We start from the raw sequence: 18,328 nt of genomic DNA on the forward strand, positions 1-18,328 counted from the left end.
ACTTTTCAGTTTCTTGCCATGGTACAATTTAATATGTTCATTTTTATTCATTGAACAAATATTTTAAAATCCCATGTAATGCAGTGCCCTAATAATTAAGGTTAAGATTTAGTCATGGGTATTTTTGGTAAAAGTCATGGACAGGGCACAGGCAATAAATAAAAATTCACGGCCTGTGACCTGTCCATGACTTTTACCAAAAATACCCCTGAGTAATTCTCTACTTCTGGGTCCCAGCTGCTCCGGGGGTCCCTGCTGGGGTGGGAGGCCCTGCTTCAGTGCCGGGGGTTGACTGCCCCCTGGCCGCTGTTCCCAGGGAACGCTCTCCAGATGGCCTCCGAGTGCCTCAGGCCTCTGCTCCAGCCACTCCAGGACCACTGCTGCTTGGGCGGTCCCTGGGGCACCACCAGGACCACAGCTCAGGTGTTTCCCGAGGCCTCCCCGACCAGCAGCCAGTGCTGCTGGCCCTGGGTCAGCCCCTAGGATCACTGCTCAGACGCTCCCCAGGGGCACCCCCAGGACCGCTGCTTGGGGCGGTCCCTGGGACCAGCCACTGCTCTTGCAGTCCCCAGGGCCAGCTGCACCAGCTGCTGCGGAAGTCCGAGGTCGCAGAAAGTCACAGAATCTGTGACTTCTAACCTCCGTGAAAGAAGTGCAGCCTTACTAATAATTAATTGCTGCTCATCAGCACAGCTGCTGAAATATTATTTTCCAATTAGGTCAAAATTAACTTGACTTTACAAATTAATTACTAAATTATTTAAAAAAAAAACAATCTAATTTAAGGTTTCAGAGTAGCAGCCGTGTTAGTCTGTAGCCGCAAAAAGAAAAGGAGTACTTGTGGCACCTTAGAGACCAACAAATTTCAGTGTAAGCTTTCGTGAGCTGCAGCATGGAAAACTGCATGCATCCGATGAAGTGAGCTGTGGCTCATGAAAGTTTATGCTCAAATAAATTTGTTTGTCTAAAGTGCCACAGGTACTCCTTTTAATCTAATTTAAGCCTCCATTTCCCTCCTCCAGTTCTGTATTTATTACACACTTCATGTCATTATTTGCTGCCACGGAAGTCCCTTGACTATAGCCTGGTGGCTGTTTGTGGTCTGCCTCGATTCAGATTTCAGTGAAACAATCTCACCAGATTTACGCACTCTGGAACTGCATTTGTTGCTCCCAAGGTAGTGCACAGCATTAGCAATTGAAGTAGTGTGGCCATTCACATGTTCCCAGAACTCCAGACATTAAATTAAGGCTTTTACATTTCTTTGTTTTGAACCATTATATTCTGACTTTATCACCTTCGTTCTTGGGGTCAGCAAATTCAGTTTCACAGTAATGTTAATTTTACAATTAATTCTTAGATTATCCTTTGATAGACAAGTTTGTCGACCCCTTCAGCATAAAGAATTTCATCAGATTTCGTCACATCAAGTCCTACTAGACCTCGAGAGGACATCTAGTCCAGCCCCCTATGCTGCAGCAGGACCAAGTAAACCTAGACCATCCCTGACGGCATTTGTCCAACCTGTTCTTAAAAACCTCCAGTGATGGGGATTCCACAACCTCCCGAGATAACCTGTTCCAGTACTGAACTATCCTGATATAGTTAGAAAATATTCCCAATATGTAACTTAATTGTTCCTTGCTGCAAACTATGGCGGTTACTTCTTGTCCTACCCTTGGTGGATGAACACAACTGATCACCAGATTTAGGTATAGATACAACTATATGGACTAGGGGAAAACAGCTTTTCTAATGAAGGAGTCAGTAACCAGATGGCAGTTTGGGATTCTTCTAATGTCTACAAACACTCTGAAGTTCTCAAGATGAAGTTCATCCACACACAGCAGGGGGACCAGAATTTGGAAGGCCAAAATTATTACTCCGTTTAGGCACCTACATTTGAAACTGTGCTTTGTATTGCAACATTTTCCTTAAGAATCGTGGCAAAGTTCTATCCAACAAACCCAGGTGAAAGCACAATTCCAAGTAAGCACAGACATTTGCATCAAGTACGACACGGTCAGGGAAGGAGCATGACAACTGCACTCTATGCATTACACCAAATCAGTAGCTCAGATGCTACTGGTGACAATCTAGAAAGACAACACTGTGCTCACCTCGTCTCTCTGGGTTGCGCATCTGGGATGGCGTGTCATGGATCTTCAGAGTCCATTCCCCTTCTGCCTTCTCCCCCCAGCAGTGGACGGTCATGAATTCCCAGTTTTTAAATCCTTCGTTAGAGATATCAAACACTCTGCAATTGAGGAGTAGTGTCAGTGCATTACTCAAGACAATTAAACAGGGAGCACTGCAAGGTGCTAAAAGATATGCACCCTAATGGCTTCTCACCGCAGTGCGGACAACCCAGGAGCAAACTGCAGAGTGCACGGACAGTGCTATGCTCTAACTTAGGGGTGGGCAAACTGCGGCCCGTGGGACAGTTCTGCCTGGCCCCTGAGCTCCCAGTCAGGGAGGCTAGCCCCTGGCCTTTCCCCCACTGGCCCCCCCTCCCCCACAGTGACACCACCATGTGGGCAGCGCAGCTTGTGCCTGCCCACCTCCCAGGCTTTCAAATAAGCCGGTCCAGCTGCTCTAAGCGGCCTGGTAAGGGTAAGTGTGCAGGGGGCGGTTGGATGGGGCAGTGGTTCGGGGGGGAGGGGTAGTCAGGAGACAGGGAGCAGGGGGGGCAGTTAGGGACGGGGGTCCTGAGGAGGGGGGTGGTCAGGGGACAAGGAGCGGGGGGGGGGGTTCGGAAGTGGGAGGGGGCGGATAGGGGGCTGGAGCCACACTGTTTGGGGAGGCACAGTCTTCCCTACCGTTTCGCACCTCCAATGTGGCCCTCGGGCCAAAAAGTTTGCTCTCCCCTGCTCTAACTGCTCCGTGTGGACACAGCTAACGCAAACTAAAAAGGTACCCAGCTTGCTGTAACTTCGTGCTGTTTGAAAGAGGACAATGTTAACATGAACTAGGTACCTTTTAGTTTGTGCCAGAAGCCTCCACATGGAGCAGATAAAGTGCAACAGTTTGGTGTACTCTGCAATTCACAGCCCCGTAGTCTACACTGTGGCACAACGTAGACATAGCTTAAGTCAGGGGTTCTCAAAGATTTTCATTAGAATGGGCTGCATCTTAACAGCGAGATGATCTTGTGTCCAACACCCATCCCATTGGTGATGGCACAGGCCACCTCCCCTCCCATCAGGACCGGTGTAACATCCCTGTGGCAATGGCAGCATTGCCTGCCATGGAGAATTAACATTAGGAAAGTATCTTTTAATGCAACTTAGCAGCTAGAATCAAACAGGAGAGCCAACGCTAAGAGACCAGCCAACAGCTTGGGAACTATTGTTCTAATCTCACGCTCGTACATGACTTACAATAAAAATTAACCCCAAAGGGCAGAACACAGCATTGTAAAAATAATCTACCCAGAGACTCTGCGGGTCAAATAGCACCTGGTTACAGAGAGAAATTAAGAGCCAAGGTTTGGAACATCGATTTTTTTGGTAATAATTCAACATCCACCACCGGGTCTGCTTCTGATTCAGGGTATTTACACCAAGGCCTTGAGCACTGGACATGATCAGGCATCTTCTAGATACTATATAGGCCCTGATCCTGCACCAAGATCCGTGAGGACACACCCCGCATGCACACATGGAGTCCTACTGAAGTCATTCCCAAGCACATTGTTGAACTATATTAAAAACCATACTGCAGACAGTACAGAGTGCTCGATACGGCTGCGTTTCAATGTAGCAGTTTGCTCGGCGTGGGTGTGGCCAGGGCATCATATTGGAATCAAATTCATAGTGTATTTACCAAAAAACTTAAAGACCAAATATTCACCATGCCAGACCCTCAGCCCTAGTAAGTCCCTAGTCATCTCCTATCTCCCACAAAGGGTGTTCCCAGGGAAAGGGAGTGTGGCCCATAGCTCTAAACCACAGCAGAGACTCCAGATGTTATATAATCTGCCACAGAACTGGAGGGGAAGCAAAATACTCCTATGCACGTTCCCTTTCTCAGCCTTGCCCAGCAGATTATGCAAAACATAGTTGACAAAAACACCACCCAAGGGTCTTGCATAACAAAATGTATCTTGCTCGCTGCACGAGTGTAGCTTCAATTTAGGAGACTACTCCATAGCACGGACATGCAATGAAGTCTTGTAACCACAGTACTCTGCTATTTAATCATTGCTGAGAAGTGGGGAGACGCTGCCGATTGTGTGAAGCCACCACTCCTGATCATAGTCAGCTCACGTCTCAGCTGCAAATCCTCCAGTAATATATTCCAACTGTAAATTGAACTATCCGTTCCAGGGAAGAGTGGACACTACAATGGACTAGGGGAAAGCAGCTTTTCTAATGAAGGAGTCAGTAACCAGATGGCAGTCTGGGGTTCTTCTAATGTCTACAAACACTCTGAAGTTCTCAAGATGAAGTTCATCCACACTTCCAGCAGGGGGACCAGAATTTGGAAGGCCAAAACTATTACTCAGTTTAGGAATACAACACACACCAATTTTCCTACTTCACCTTCATCCCCACTTGTGAGATTTCTGGAACAGCCACTATCTTGTAAAGTAAAAGTTCTGTGAAGCAGTTTATAGCTTGCAAAGAAGAGCCACTAGGAATCAAAGCTATTATTTTGGGGGTTTTGTTTGGGGTTTGTTTGTTTTTTTCCCATACATTAAAGATGTATGTATGTTCAAGTTGCAGTGGGGGAGGTTTAGATTGGATATTAGGAAAAACTTTTTCACTAAGAGGGTGGTGAAACACTGGAATGCGTTACCTAGGGAGGTGGTAGAATCTCCTTCCTTAGAGGTTTTTAAGGTCAGGCTTGAGAAAGCCCTGGCTGGGATGATTTAACTGGGAATTGGTCCTGCTTTGAGCAGGGGGTTGGACTAGATGACCTTCTGGGGTCCCTTCCAACCCTGATATTCTATGATTCTATGATTCATACTAGAACATTTCTTTTGGCAAATAGTAAGTCTGCCAAAAATGCATTTCCGTTTTGTTAATTTAGATCAAATTTGGCAAATGGTTTTAGGGGAAAAAAACTGGGAAGTGTTGAAACATTTAATAGAATCATAGAAATGTAGGGCTGGAACGGACCTCAAGAAATCCTCAAGTCCAGCCCCCTGCACTAAGGCAGGACCAAGTAAACTTAGACAATCCCTGTCCTTAAAAACTTCCAATGATGGGGATTCCACAAATTCCTTTGAAAGCCTAGTCCAGAGCTTAACTACCCTTATGGTTAGAAAGTTTCCTAATATCCCTTACTGTAGACAAATCCATTACTTCTTGTCCTGCCTTCAGCAGGCATAGAAAATAATTGATCACCATTCCATTATAACAGATATTTAACATATCTGAAGACTTCTCAGGTTCCCCTTCAGTCTTCTTTTCTCAAGACTAAACACATCCAGTTTGTGTTTGAGGTTTTTTTTTAAAACCTTTCCTCAAGGGTCAGGTTTTCTAAATCTTTTATAGTTTTTGTTGCTCTTCTCCAGACTCTCTCCACTTTGTCTACATCATTCCTAAAGTGTGGGACTGAGAACTGGACACAGCACTCCAGATTAGGCCTCACCAGTACCAAGTAGGGACAATTACTTTCCAAATCTTACATATGACACCCCCATTAATGCACCCAGAATGATAATAGCCTCTTTCACTACCGCACTGTGATTTTGGCTTATATTCAATTTGTGGTCCATTATAACCCCCAGGTTCTTTTCAACAGTATTACTGTCTAGCCAGTTATTCTCCATTTTTGTAGCTATGCAGTTGATTTGTTTTTTCTTCCAAAGGGTAGTACTTTACACTTGTCTTTACTGAATTTCATCTTGTTGATTTCAGACCATTTCTCCATTTTGTCATTCTGTTATAAGCATACTCTCCACTCCATTATCCACGTCATTAATGATAATACTGGACCCAGAACAAACTCCTGCAGGACTCCGCCAGATACGTCCTCCCAGTGCAAAAGCAAACCATTGACAGCTACTCTTTGACTACCGCCTTTTAAACAGGTATGCACCCCCATCTTATAGTAATTTCATCTAGATCACATTTGCCAAAAGCCTTTCTAAAAATCAAAATATATCATGACTAAACTTCCCCATAGCCACTGGGCCAGTAACCCTGCCAAAGAAGGAAATTAGGTTGATTTGGCATGATTTGTTTTTGACAAATCCATTTTGCTCTTGCTTATTACCCTGTTATCCTTTAGGTGCTCACCAATTGACTGTATAATAATCAGTAGCAGTGTTTTCTAGGTATTGAGGTTAGGCTGTCGGGTCTATAATTCCCCAGATCTTCTTTGTTTCCCTTTTTAAAGATAGACACCATGCCTCATTTTGACATTTTCAAAATGAACCTTTTCAGCCCTTTGTTTCAAAGTCACAGTTCATTAAGCCTGCCACTGAATTCCCCTTCTGGCCTGACATTTTCCAGGAGAGTTCTGTGCAGATTCACCATGTCCCAGTCAAGCATGGGGGGCTGGCGGGGCGAGGAAGAGGGAAAAGTTGCCCCTTCTTTTAAAATGACAGTGCAAAACATGATGGTAGCCAGTCCCAGGCTAACCTGGCCCTGTGCCCGCTGCTGCAACTGCATGGCCATATAGATTCAGCGGTTCTCACCTTCTTGCCAAGAGCTGAGACTCCGTCCCTGAGGGAGACGTTAAGTTAATCTGCAGGTCCCCGCGCCGAGGGTGCTCAATGCTGACTCGCACAATGACATGCTCCAGGTACACCACGCGCTGGTCGTAGTGGTTGGCACAGGCGTTGGTCACGGTGGTTGTGCACACCGTCTGGTCGGCATGGATGTCCCTAGAGGAAAAGCAAGGGCAGTTTGCAATGGAAAGGAGAGCAATGTGCCATCACTGGGGGAACTGAGTTACACAAAGAATAGGACAATGGCCACGCAGATGGAATCTGCTGACTGTAATTGATTTGGCCCTGCTGCATGTTACGAGGCCAGTTCTCGCTGACCCTTCTTGTTGGCCAAAGCGTTCAGTTCTCCAAGAGGTGCCCCCCACAGGCTGTGCTCTGGGGAGGTCTGTGGGCACAAAAGTAATTGACAGCCCTGCAAACAGCCATTACTCCCATGTCAGTGCTGGAGAAGTCTCCCCCAGGGTCAGCTCCAGGAGTGAACAGCAGATGGATGGAACCACCAACTCCACTTCTGCCAGCAGCACATGGAGATGCCCAAAGAAGTGGGCTCTGTGGTGAAAAATGGGTTCATGGCCCCTGCAGAGGCTCCCCAGATCCTGCCTCCCAGACAGCAGAAGTGAATGAGTCACACTGCGGCAGGGTCTCCTGTGCCCAGACACAAAGGGAGCAGAATTTGACCCCCACAGTGTGCTGGGAGATAGTGGAGTACTTCAAAGATTGTTCCATAGAGTTCCTTCCTTTGATCAAACTTTTCTGGCTACTGTGTAGAATACTGAGTGGAATCTACAGCACTTGCTCATTCTGAAAACACATGCCATGGAGGAGCTGAACAAGAATAACAGTCCCCCAACTGCTCTTAAAACCCTGCTTTCCAAACCTAGCCCGGCTGGCTTGATGTTTGCTCATATCAGCTGCTGGATCCTTCACAACTGAAATTTTCAAATTTCAGCGACCACATTCTTAACTACACAAACAATCGCCACCCACCAAAGGATTAATTCCCAGTGAATTTCTCAGCCGTGTTATTAATGTATAATTTATTAGAGGGAGCATTTTCTCAATTATTCCCCAAGTTTCCTCTGGGGATACTGCCAAGCATATGCTTTGGATTCTTGCAGGGATTACATAGCATGCCTTTATTTTGCCTTGGTCATAAAAAAACAAACAAACAATCTAAATAATTATAAACAGTGATGTAATTCCCTGGGAGGGTTTCTAAGTATTTGAAAACATTATTTGCATGCACCAGGAACACACTTCAAGATGCTCCTCTCTTCATGACTTAAAAGCTTCAAAAATTCATAGTCTTGGCTGCTTTAGTGGCTTTGTCAGCTAGTCCTTCTGGTCCAAAGTGACCGTAACATGGAGATTTTAACATGGTATTTTACACTTAGGTTATTATATAGTAGTTGTTTTACTGTAGCGCCTAGTCATGGACCAGCACCAGGGCTAGGTGCTGTACAAACACAGAACAAAAAGAGGGTCCCTGCCCCCAAAGAGTTTCCCATCTAAGTATAAGACAAGAGTTAAGACAAAGTTGCACCAGGGCCCGGTGCAGAACATCCCAGCTTTTCTCCAGGCACTCCTTACATCACCCATCTACCAGAGCCCTTAGGGTGGCTTTATATCCAGCCCAAAACTGAATCTGATGGCAGGCAGATGAAATCTGTTGCTGTGTAGGTGTCTAACACCCAGGTGAAACAGAACCCACCATAGCAGCATCTGGGGAAAAGTTCTGGAATGATGTGCAGCCAACTGCAGTTCCACATTATGTTGTGCCTGACTAGCTATAAACTGTTCCTATGCAAGATTGGGGGGAAAAAAAAGCATCAAGCCAGACTAATTTCCAATCATCTTCAGGGTTCAGAAAAAGTTCATTGGAGTTAGTAATCAGAAACAATGGACACCACCATGAGGCCAAAACATCTTACGCCTTCCAGACAGACTTCACAAATTACTTAATGCAGCACGAAAATGGCCTAAAGATCTAGCAAGCCAGGTCTTTTGGGGACATCACCAGCAAGAGGAATGCTGTGTTTAAACCTCAGGGACTGGGCTGCAGCATCTGAATTCAGTTACACCTGGCTTCAGGTAGGTAACTCGTATGAAACTCCCACTGGCTATTAAGACACAGAACCTGGTTCATCACCAGGTCACTACAATATTTACACCAGTGATACTTTACTCCCTGTGTGTATGCGTGCACAACACAGATATTTATATCACACACACACCCCGTGGGTGGATTGGTAGGTGGATGGATGGAAACCTCCTCATATTATGTTGCCAACTCTCATGATTTTGTCATGAGAGTCATGATAGTTATTGCTTGCCTTAAAGTCCCAACTCCTGGAGTCAAGTGGGTACATGATGATTTCAGCCTTTATTCTTAATGAAAAAGTAAGTTTTCTAGCCCTCATGTGTGGAGAAAGCTTCAAAGTGTAACCCCAGTGCGCCCAAAGGCTCAAAAAGCAGAAGGCAAATAAAAAGAACACCCCGCCCCATCTAGTCTTTTTACACAATCTCAAGATTTTAAGGCGAATCTCGGGATTTTTGGTGAGCTGACTCATGATTTGAGCATTTGGGGTTGACAATATGGCATTCGCAGACACGGTCAACAAGGGAGAGAGTGTCCTGACAAATTAAAGCTAAGCCAGGCTAAACCACTCTTTGTAGCTTTGCTTATTCTCCCCCCCTGCCCCCCCCCATCTCTTTCCACATACTCATGCTAAACAAGGAGCCAGAGGGGCTGCTTAATGAAATAAGAATCTGGGTGCATTTCCTTCACTTGCCAGCCTCAATTGCATTTCCCCTGTTCATGTCTGGAAACCACAACAAACTTGTTTTGTTTACTCATTGTTTCCTATTATTTCACAACAAACAGTAACAAATCGATGCTATCTGCATCACAACACCTTGTCCTACCTATAACACCAGTCTGCTGAAGGGCTCAGTGGTAACCAAATGGTTTTGAATGGTCCTCAAAGATCTGAGTTATGGATCACAAACTTTTTATTAATTAGTATTATTATTAGGGCCACATTCCTCCTTGGTTTAAAAAGAGGGTCTGTATCAGAAACTGTTTTATGAACTTCTTTGGCTACAAATTCATAACTGCTTTGCAGTCTCTATTTGCTCCAATAAAATAATGGTCTTTTGATTAGCAAATCACTTGTTCTGGAAAGGAGGATGTGTCTTACCAGGAATTTTGATTCTTTAAGAGCCAGATCGACTAATCTGGCCCAACAGACTATTCTGCTCATGGTCATCAATTCCCACAATGAGAAACACATTTACATGCCTGTTTCCATTTAGGCTGAAACTTTAATGCCTGGGCTGACAGATCTACTGCACCAGAGAAGAGAAGAAGGAATTTCTCCCTAAAGGGCCTGATCCAAAATCCATTGAATGGGAGTCTATTGATTTCAACAGAGACTTTGGATCAGGCCTAAAGAAAGGGGGGGGGGGGAAGGTCTACAAAAGACCCGTAATTGCACCTGAGTAGCCATGAACTGGCCTGCCTTTGACTTTGAAGTCTTTCCACTGTTTATAAAAAACTCTGAAGTAGCGAACACCAGGAAAGCCAGCCCAGATGCATTCTGGAACATATGCCAAAGTTATTGGGTTCAGTACAGGAGTCACAAGATGAAATTCTATGCTCTGGGTTATGCAGGAGGTCAGACTAGAACATAGTGTCCATTCTGGCCTTTAAATCTATGAAAAAGACATCTCGCGCAGATGGCCAGCACAAATTCTATGAGAAGTGCTGCTCTAAATGAGGCCCAGTTCTTGGTGTCCCCATCTTAGCACAGCAGAAAAGATTTCTGATATGATCAAGACAGCTTTTGTTCCCAGTTTTAGTACAGAGGAATTGGAGGGTTTTCCGGATGGTCCTTCATTTCAGGACATTGCCTGCAACGTGGATAGTTCCAGAATCATTCCCCTTGTGTCCAGGTACCCTAATGGAAGATCCCTGGTACTTCAGAGGTCACTCCATCTGGGATACCCCTTCATAGCAGTTTCTCCCTGGGATGGGGAGACATGGCAAATCATAATAAAAACTATATGCAAAACCAGACAGTTTGCATGCATCAACTGCGGGGCTTCTGTTTGGAAGAGAGGAATTTGAGTCAAGCTGCTAGAGGATGGTCTCATTAATAGCATCCATTTCAAACAAATTCAAATCAAAGTACCTTCAGACATTTACACAATGAACTAGGCTCAGAACTGGCATGTACCTAGTGTATCTTATCTCCTGCGTCTTGCCATCAGCCTATACGCTGCGTCTGAAGCAGCACTAAGATGAATTGCTGCAAAAGCTTCTACCAACCAGTTATAGGGATTTAAGAAACAAAAAAAACTACCCTGTCCCCTTGCTACAGCACTTCTGACAGAGCTTCAAATCCCTGCTTATTTGGTGCAAATCAGAAAAGAGACAAGGCCACTGGAATTCTCAGGACCTTTGTTCACCAACACAAACCTGGCTTCATTTTCTAAATAAGAGGATACCCTTAGTTTTTGCACAACTGGACCAAATTGCCAGGCTGAGGTGACTGCTGTCCCAGCCACAGACTTGCTTGCCTCTCTTTCTTCCCTTGAGGTCAGCAACTTCCTCACTTCCCTACCCACAAGCCATCCTTAAGGGCCTGCCCCTGCAAACACGCCCCGGAGTAGCATTTGCTCCCCTTCGTAAGCCCTGTAGGGAATGTTGGCAGGTTTGGGCACTAACATAGGGGCATCTACAGAGTTCAGAAAAAGCACTAAATACCACGAGACTCTCCATAAGACTTCCAGAGTGGACGATGCTGTGTTTAGAAAAGCAAGTGGCAGAATAAAGCAGAAAGTCATTGTCTTCTTTGGTCTCTTCTGAACAGAGTGAGAATCACAGCTTCCATTTAAGAAGGAAGATACACACCTAATCCTTGGGGCTGCAGAGAAAAGCTTGAAAACTTGATCCCTACAGGTTCTGAAATCAAAAGAACCCAGTGTGCAATATTTGTTCAAAATATCAGGAGGTTATTATTATTATTTGCCTTCTGGTTTCTGAGCCTTGACAGTGCCCTTGCTCCACATTTCCAAGCCTCTCTTTGCAACCGCGAGGGCTAGAAACTTTGTTTTAAAATAAAGAAACAAAAAAAAAAAAAACCCTGACGTTCTCACTCCTTCACATGCCTCCAGGAGCTGGGGTTTTCAGAACCAACAACAACAATCACAAGACTCATAAAAAATTTATGAGAGTTGGCCACCATGAATACTTCAAACACCATGCAGATAGCAGGGGGCACTCCCCCACGTCAAACCAGAGTTCAAACTCAACTCCAAGGGCATGGTTATTCACCCCCCCTGCACACATACACTAGGCAGGCCATTCATCCGGTTTTAAGCTGGACAGGTCTGCTTTTCTAACCGTTGTTCCCCATCCAGCATGGAGACAAAAATCAGACACGGTGTTGTCTGGTATTGGACAGCGTGTGTGCAAGTGGGCATGAAGCACCACACTCTTAAAAATGGCTTCCCCCAGGCGGCGTGACCTTGACCACACAATGTGGGTGAGATCTAGCCAGCAGGGACGTGGTCCTGCCACAGAGTCTAATTTACCTCCATGCATGGCGCTGGGATAGCTGAGCGCATCCACAGGCAAGTATTAGTAACTGTAACAGAAAGTGATTATTTATGATGGAGGTTACGCATTGTCTGCCCAAGCTAGAATATTTATGCCATCACATAGTCCTGGTGCTGGGGGGAAGTCTACAAAAGACCACTCACCTGGGTATCCTATCTGAGCTTCCAATGCAGATGTGCTGGGTGGGTGCTTTTTTCCATTTCTTAGCTTCCATTACAATAGCTTCTGCATTAACCAGACCATATCCATATAGATGGCTAACTGAAAAGACAGAAGACTCAGAAATCTACTTGCTTAAAGATATTAACAGAGTTTAAAAGTCACTTATGTGTGTGGGGGGGGAAATGTTTAACCTTGGCTCTTGATTTCTTAGAGGGGGAAAAATACTAAACATGCAAAAAAAAGATCCAAATTTCACCTTTTCCTGTAGCACAGGCTCTATGGGCTTAGGGAAACTCTTCTCATTAGAATCCCATCACCATCTTGAAGACTCTGTCAAACTTTCTGTGGTACTCCTCACTGTCTACCCAGCTCAAAAGATATAGGAGGAAGCAGTCTTCTGTCTATTTCCCTCAACCCATCCAGCAATATTATTAACCTATCCAACTATACTCTTAGCCCAGCAGATGCAGCTGTCCTATCTTGCGGCCTCTCCTTCTGCCCCTCCACCCCCACAACCATGATACAGTTCTGTGGTGACCTAGAATCCTATTTTTGACGTCTCCGACTCAAGGAATATTTCCAACATACCTCTGAACAACATACTAATCCACAGAGGTCTCCCTACCAACACTACAAAAAGAAGGATTCTAGGTGGACTCCTCCTGAAGGTCGAGACAGCAGACTGGACTTCTACATAGAGTGCTTCCGCCGACGTGCACGGGCTGAAATTGTGGAAAAGCAGTATCACTTGCCCCATAACCTCAGCCGTGCGGAACACAATGCCATCCACAGCCTCAGAAACAACTCTGACATCATAATCAAAAAGGCTGACAAAGGAGGTGCTGTTGTCATCATGAATAGGTCGGAATATGAACAAGAGGTTGCTCGGCAGCTCTCCAACACCACTTTCTACAAGCCATTACCCTCTGATCCCACTGAGAGTTACCAAAAGAAACTACAGCATTTGCTCAAGAAACTCCCTGAAAAAGCACAAGATCAAATCCATATAGACACACCCCTGGAACCCTGACCTGGGATATTCTATCTACTACCCAAGATCCATAAATCTGGAAATCCTGGGCGCCCCATCATCTCAGGCATTGGCACCCTGACAGCAGCATTGTCTGGCTATGTAGACTCCCTCCTCAGGCCCTACGCTACCAGCACTCCCAGCTACCTTCGAGACACCACTGACTTCCTGAGGAAACTACAATCCATCGGTGATCTTCCTGATAACACCATCCTGGCCACTATGGATGTAGAAGCCCTCTACACCAACATTCCACACAAAGATGGACTACAAGCCGTCAAGAACACTATCCCCGATAATGTCATGGCTAACCTGGTGGCTGAACTTTGTGTGTTAGTTACCCATAACTATTTTACATTTGGGGACAATGTATACTTTCAATCAGCGGCACTGCTATGGGTACCCGCATGGACCCACAGTATGCCAACATTTTTATGGCTGACTTAGAACAACGCTTCCTCAGCTCTCGTCCCCTAACGCCCCTACTCTACTTGCGCTATATTGATGACATCATCATCTGGACCCATGGAAAAAGAAGCCCTTGAGGAATTCCACCATGATTGCAACAATTTCCATCCCACCATCAACCTCAGCCCGGTCCAGTCCGCACAAGAGATCCACTTCCTGGACACTACAGTGCTACTACCCTATACCGGAAACCTACTGACCGCTATTCCTACCTACATGCCTCCAGCTTTCATCCTAACCACACCACACAATCCATTGTCTACAGCCAAGCTCCTCGATACAACCGCATTTGCTCCAACCCCTCAGACAGAGACAAACACCTACAAGATCTCTATCAAGCATTCTTACAACACCCACCTGCGGAAGTGAAGAAACAGATTGATAGAGCCAGAAGAGTTCCCAGAAGTCACCTATTACAGGACAGGCCTAACAAAGAAAATAACAGAACGCCACTAGCCGTCACCTTCAGCCCCCAACTAAAACCCCTCCAATGCATTATTAAGGATCTACAACCTATCCTGAAGGATGATCCAACACTCTCACAAATCTTGGGAGACAGCCAGTCCTTGTCCACAGACAGCCCCCCCAACCTGAAGCAAATACTCACTAACAACCACATACCACACAACAGAACCACTAACCCAGGAACCTACCCTTGCAACAAAGCCCGTTGCCAACTGTGTCCACATATCTATTCAGGGGACACCATCACAGGGCCTAATAACATCAGCCACACTATCAGAGGCTTGTTCACGTGCACATCCACCAATGTGATATATGCCATCATGTGCCAGCAATGCCCCTCTACCATGTACATTGGTCAAACTGGACAGTCTCTACGTAAAAGAATAAATGGACACAAATCAGACGTCAAGAATTATAACATTCACAAACCAGTCGGAGAACACTTTAATCTCTCTGGTCACACGATTACAGACATGAAAGTTGCGATATTACAACAAAAAAACTTCAAATCCAGACTTCAGCAAGAGACTGCTGAATTTGAATTCATTTGCAAATTGGATACAATTAACTTAGGCTTGAACAGAGACTGGGAATGGCTAAGTCATTATGCAAAGTAACCTATTTCCCCTTGTTTTTATCTACCCCTGCCCCCCCCCAGATTTTTTGTTGCAAGAAATCTTTTGCTGCTTTTGGCTAGCACTAAGTAAGAGATGCTCAGTGCACTTCAGTGGGTTCCAACTATTATTATTTATTTAGAACTGTGGAAGCTCTCAGGAGGTGCCAATCAGAATCAGGGCCTGTGGTGAAAGGTGTAGAACCAACCATCAGGAGATTACACTCTAAGAAGGCTCCTAAAATCCTTTCATACATAAAGAATCTCAGCATGAAGTGAAGTGGCAGCAGCAAACACAAATTACCAGCACAAAGAACAGTCCCATTCTAGGTACCGTGTCTACGAGTCGTACTACTGAGAGGTTAAGCAGCAGACTTCACCCTGCTTTTCTTTGGGCCAGGTTCAACAACAATTCCACTCACCTCCTACACTGCAGAGTTTTAAGAAAAAGTCGTTGTTGAAGTTGGACAGAATGTAGATTGGATCCAACTCTAATCCTCCCTCTTAGAGGTGGCTACAGTTAATCATACTATGCCCGTGTCATGAAGCCATGGATTATGCTACAGCCATTATCCTGAGTGAGTAATGAAACTCCGAGGACTGTAAGTGTGCTAGATACATTTTCCATCATTAGTTGGCATGGCTATTTTAGAAACAGCACCAAATCCTTTCCTGATGTGCTTTAGACTCCCACTGGCATTAACTGGAATTACACCAGTATTTTGAGAGCAGAGGAGAACTGCAATGCCTCTCAGTGTGTACTATACATATATACAGTGTTTCTGAGGTCACTATGTTCTTGTTAGTGTGTGTCACACACATACCCAAAATTGATTTTCCATTTGATAGAGCCGTGCCCCACAACGCCTCAAGAGGGTAAAGTATGAACAACACTAGGTTATCCCAAAGATTTCTACTGAGAGTGCACTGACAGTGACATAAATGACACTGCTATGCACCTTATTCTCCATACATAGATTTCTGCACTGCTTTCTCCCTATCCACTTTACTCCTGGGGGAATTCTGCACCAAAAAATTCAAAAGTCTGCACACAATATTTTAAAATTCTGCAAATGTTATTTGTCAAAATAATGCTATATAATTACACCAGTTTCAATTATTTTGGTAGTTTATTTCAAAATACTTATCAGCAACTATGTCTAACAATACAGACAACAAAAAAAGATTCCCTGAGGACAAGAGAGTTAAAGAAACCCCTTCGACAACTCAGTTCCCGTTTCTCTGCCTCCTCCTTCCCAGAGCCCAGCCATGGGGCCGGACACCCACGCCCTCTCTCCCCAGAGCCCAGCCATGGAGCACCCATGAGCCCAGACACCAGCAACTCCTCTCCCGCAAGCCCAGCTGCATGATTTCACAGCTTCCTTCAGGGTGTGCCAGGAACTGGAACTGCTGGGAACCCTCTAGCTCTGTCCCTTTTCCCCCCAGCAGTGTCTTCTATTTGCAAGCTGGGGAGCTGGGCTCTGCTGGGTCCAGCAGCCCCTAGTGGCAGACAGCAGCTCTGCAGCACCAATTCTGTGGGGAAAAAGGAAATTCTGCACAGAACATTAATTCTGTGCAAATTCTGTTTTGAGTAATGGTGCAGAAGTCTCCCGGGAGTACCATTTGCAGCAAATGATGCTCAATCCAGTCCACATACACTGTCTGCCTCACCTTTGCGTCCTGCTCCATTTATTTTCCAGTCATTTGCTTTCAGATGTAGTGGCCTGGATGTTTTAACAATCAGATGCTGAACATCTCTCCAGGTCAGTGAGGGGCTAAAATAATAATGTAAAGAAAAAAATTACAGGGAAGCCTTCAGGGCCTGTGTAGTAACTTTCAATCAGCTGAACATTGTCAGGTACATTCAGATTTGACTGTTCTGTAGTGCAAACCCATGGCTGCATGGAGGAGAATGCAGCAGCTACATCTCACCTTTCCTGGTAAAGGAAAAGACAACATCATTCAGTGATAGATGTAAGAGGGTTTTCCTTCCATTTAAATTAAAACACAGTGCAAATTGGTTATTTAAATGTTAGCATTATGTGTAGAGATTTAAAGGAACTTTTGTTTTCCATCCCTTTAGACTGGAATAGATATTAAAAGTTATTTAAGTTCTAGCAAAGCTGCAATGGGATCAGATAAGCAGGGCTAAATACTGGACCTGGATGGAACGGGTAATCTGATGGCCAACATTTGCAGTGATTCATTCCAGGCTAAGTGTATTGAAATCTCATGCTTCAGAACATAAACGGATTGCCACATGGCGGTCAGGAAGGAATTCTGCAGTGCAGAATAGTGTACATTTTGGGTATGGTTTCCCCATCTTCCTCCAAAATGGCAGGCATTGGTCACTGCTCCAAGCAGTTTACTTGACCAGATGGGCCAATAGTCTGAGTTGCAATAGCAAACTTTACATTCCTATAAATATCACATCCTGTGGGAAATAAACTGAGCTTCTCATTTAGGGTAACAATCAAAGTAGGCTATAAATGAGACTTAGATAGTATTTAGGCATTGTGCTGACCCTGTGAATTGGGGTGAATTTCACTCACTGTCTAACTCTTTATAAGCATCACTGATTAGAGATATTTTGTGAACACTTTTCATGCTTTTCCCTTTCAGATGCTACTTAAGCATATTGAGCTTGATTTATAATTCTATCCACAGCATTTAACAAAAGAAATTCAATTTATTTCTTCTTGTAATGGACTGTCTGAGTGCTTGCATCTCTTATGTGCCATCCTCTGGTACTTAATGCTGAATTTTATTCACCAGCAAACCCATTCAAAAATTACATCGAACTCTCTTCATTTGGAATGAAAATGGCATCTCTAAAATGGGTTCCTCTGTCATGGGTTCCTCAATTTAAAATAGAGCCAAAGTATCTTAAAGCCAGGGGGCAGGGGAACAAGGACAAAAGTGGTCAGCTATGCCAGCATTTTAGTGCCTTCACTGAACTGCATCACATCAACCTAAGAAATTATGGGTCTCTATGACTGTAGACTCCCAGCTGCCTACAATAGATTAATGGCTGCGGGAGCTGGAATCACAGCATGGATGCCAGCAGCCTGGGTTGTTGTTTTTTTCCTAAAACTAATAAGTTGTATCAAACGCATCAAACACGCTTGTTATAGGAAAGAGAAAACAACGGCCTGAGACATGTATAGATGCCAAGGCTGCATTTAGAGGGAAAGTGACGCCTTTTAAAACGCTAATATAACCCACACACCTCCTGGCTGTGGTGTTCTGTCCCACCTAGTGGCAATTGAGACCACCTAGAGATTA

The 18,328-nt window shown here is 44.8% G+C and overlaps 1 protein-coding gene across 1 annotated transcript in view; it reads right to left on the minus strand.

The window, feature by feature from the left end:
• Positions 1 to 18,328, minus strand: part of PCSK6 (proprotein convertase subtilisin/kexin type 6) — a 117,686-nt gene that overhangs the window by 27,746 nt on the left and 71,612 nt on the right. The window contains exons 10-13 of the mRNA XM_084640758.1: positions 16,715 to 16,818; positions 12,449 to 12,566; positions 6,650 to 6,838; positions 2,121 to 2,257 (exon numbers count right to left, since the gene is read on the minus strand). Coding sequence (XP_084496884.1) covers positions 2,121 to 2,257; positions 6,650 to 6,838; positions 12,449 to 12,566; positions 16,715 to 16,818 — 548 coding nt within the window. The remainder of the gene's footprint in view (positions 1 to 2,120; positions 2,258 to 6,649; positions 6,839 to 12,448; positions 12,567 to 16,714; positions 16,819 to 18,328) is intronic.

This window comes from Lepidochelys olivacea (assembly GCF_965140295.1).
Source record: "Lepidochelys olivacea isolate rLepOli2 genome assembly, chromosome: 10".
In the NCBI taxonomy this organism is placed as follows: domain Eukaryota; kingdom Metazoa; phylum Chordata; order Testudines; family Cheloniidae; genus Lepidochelys; species Lepidochelys olivacea.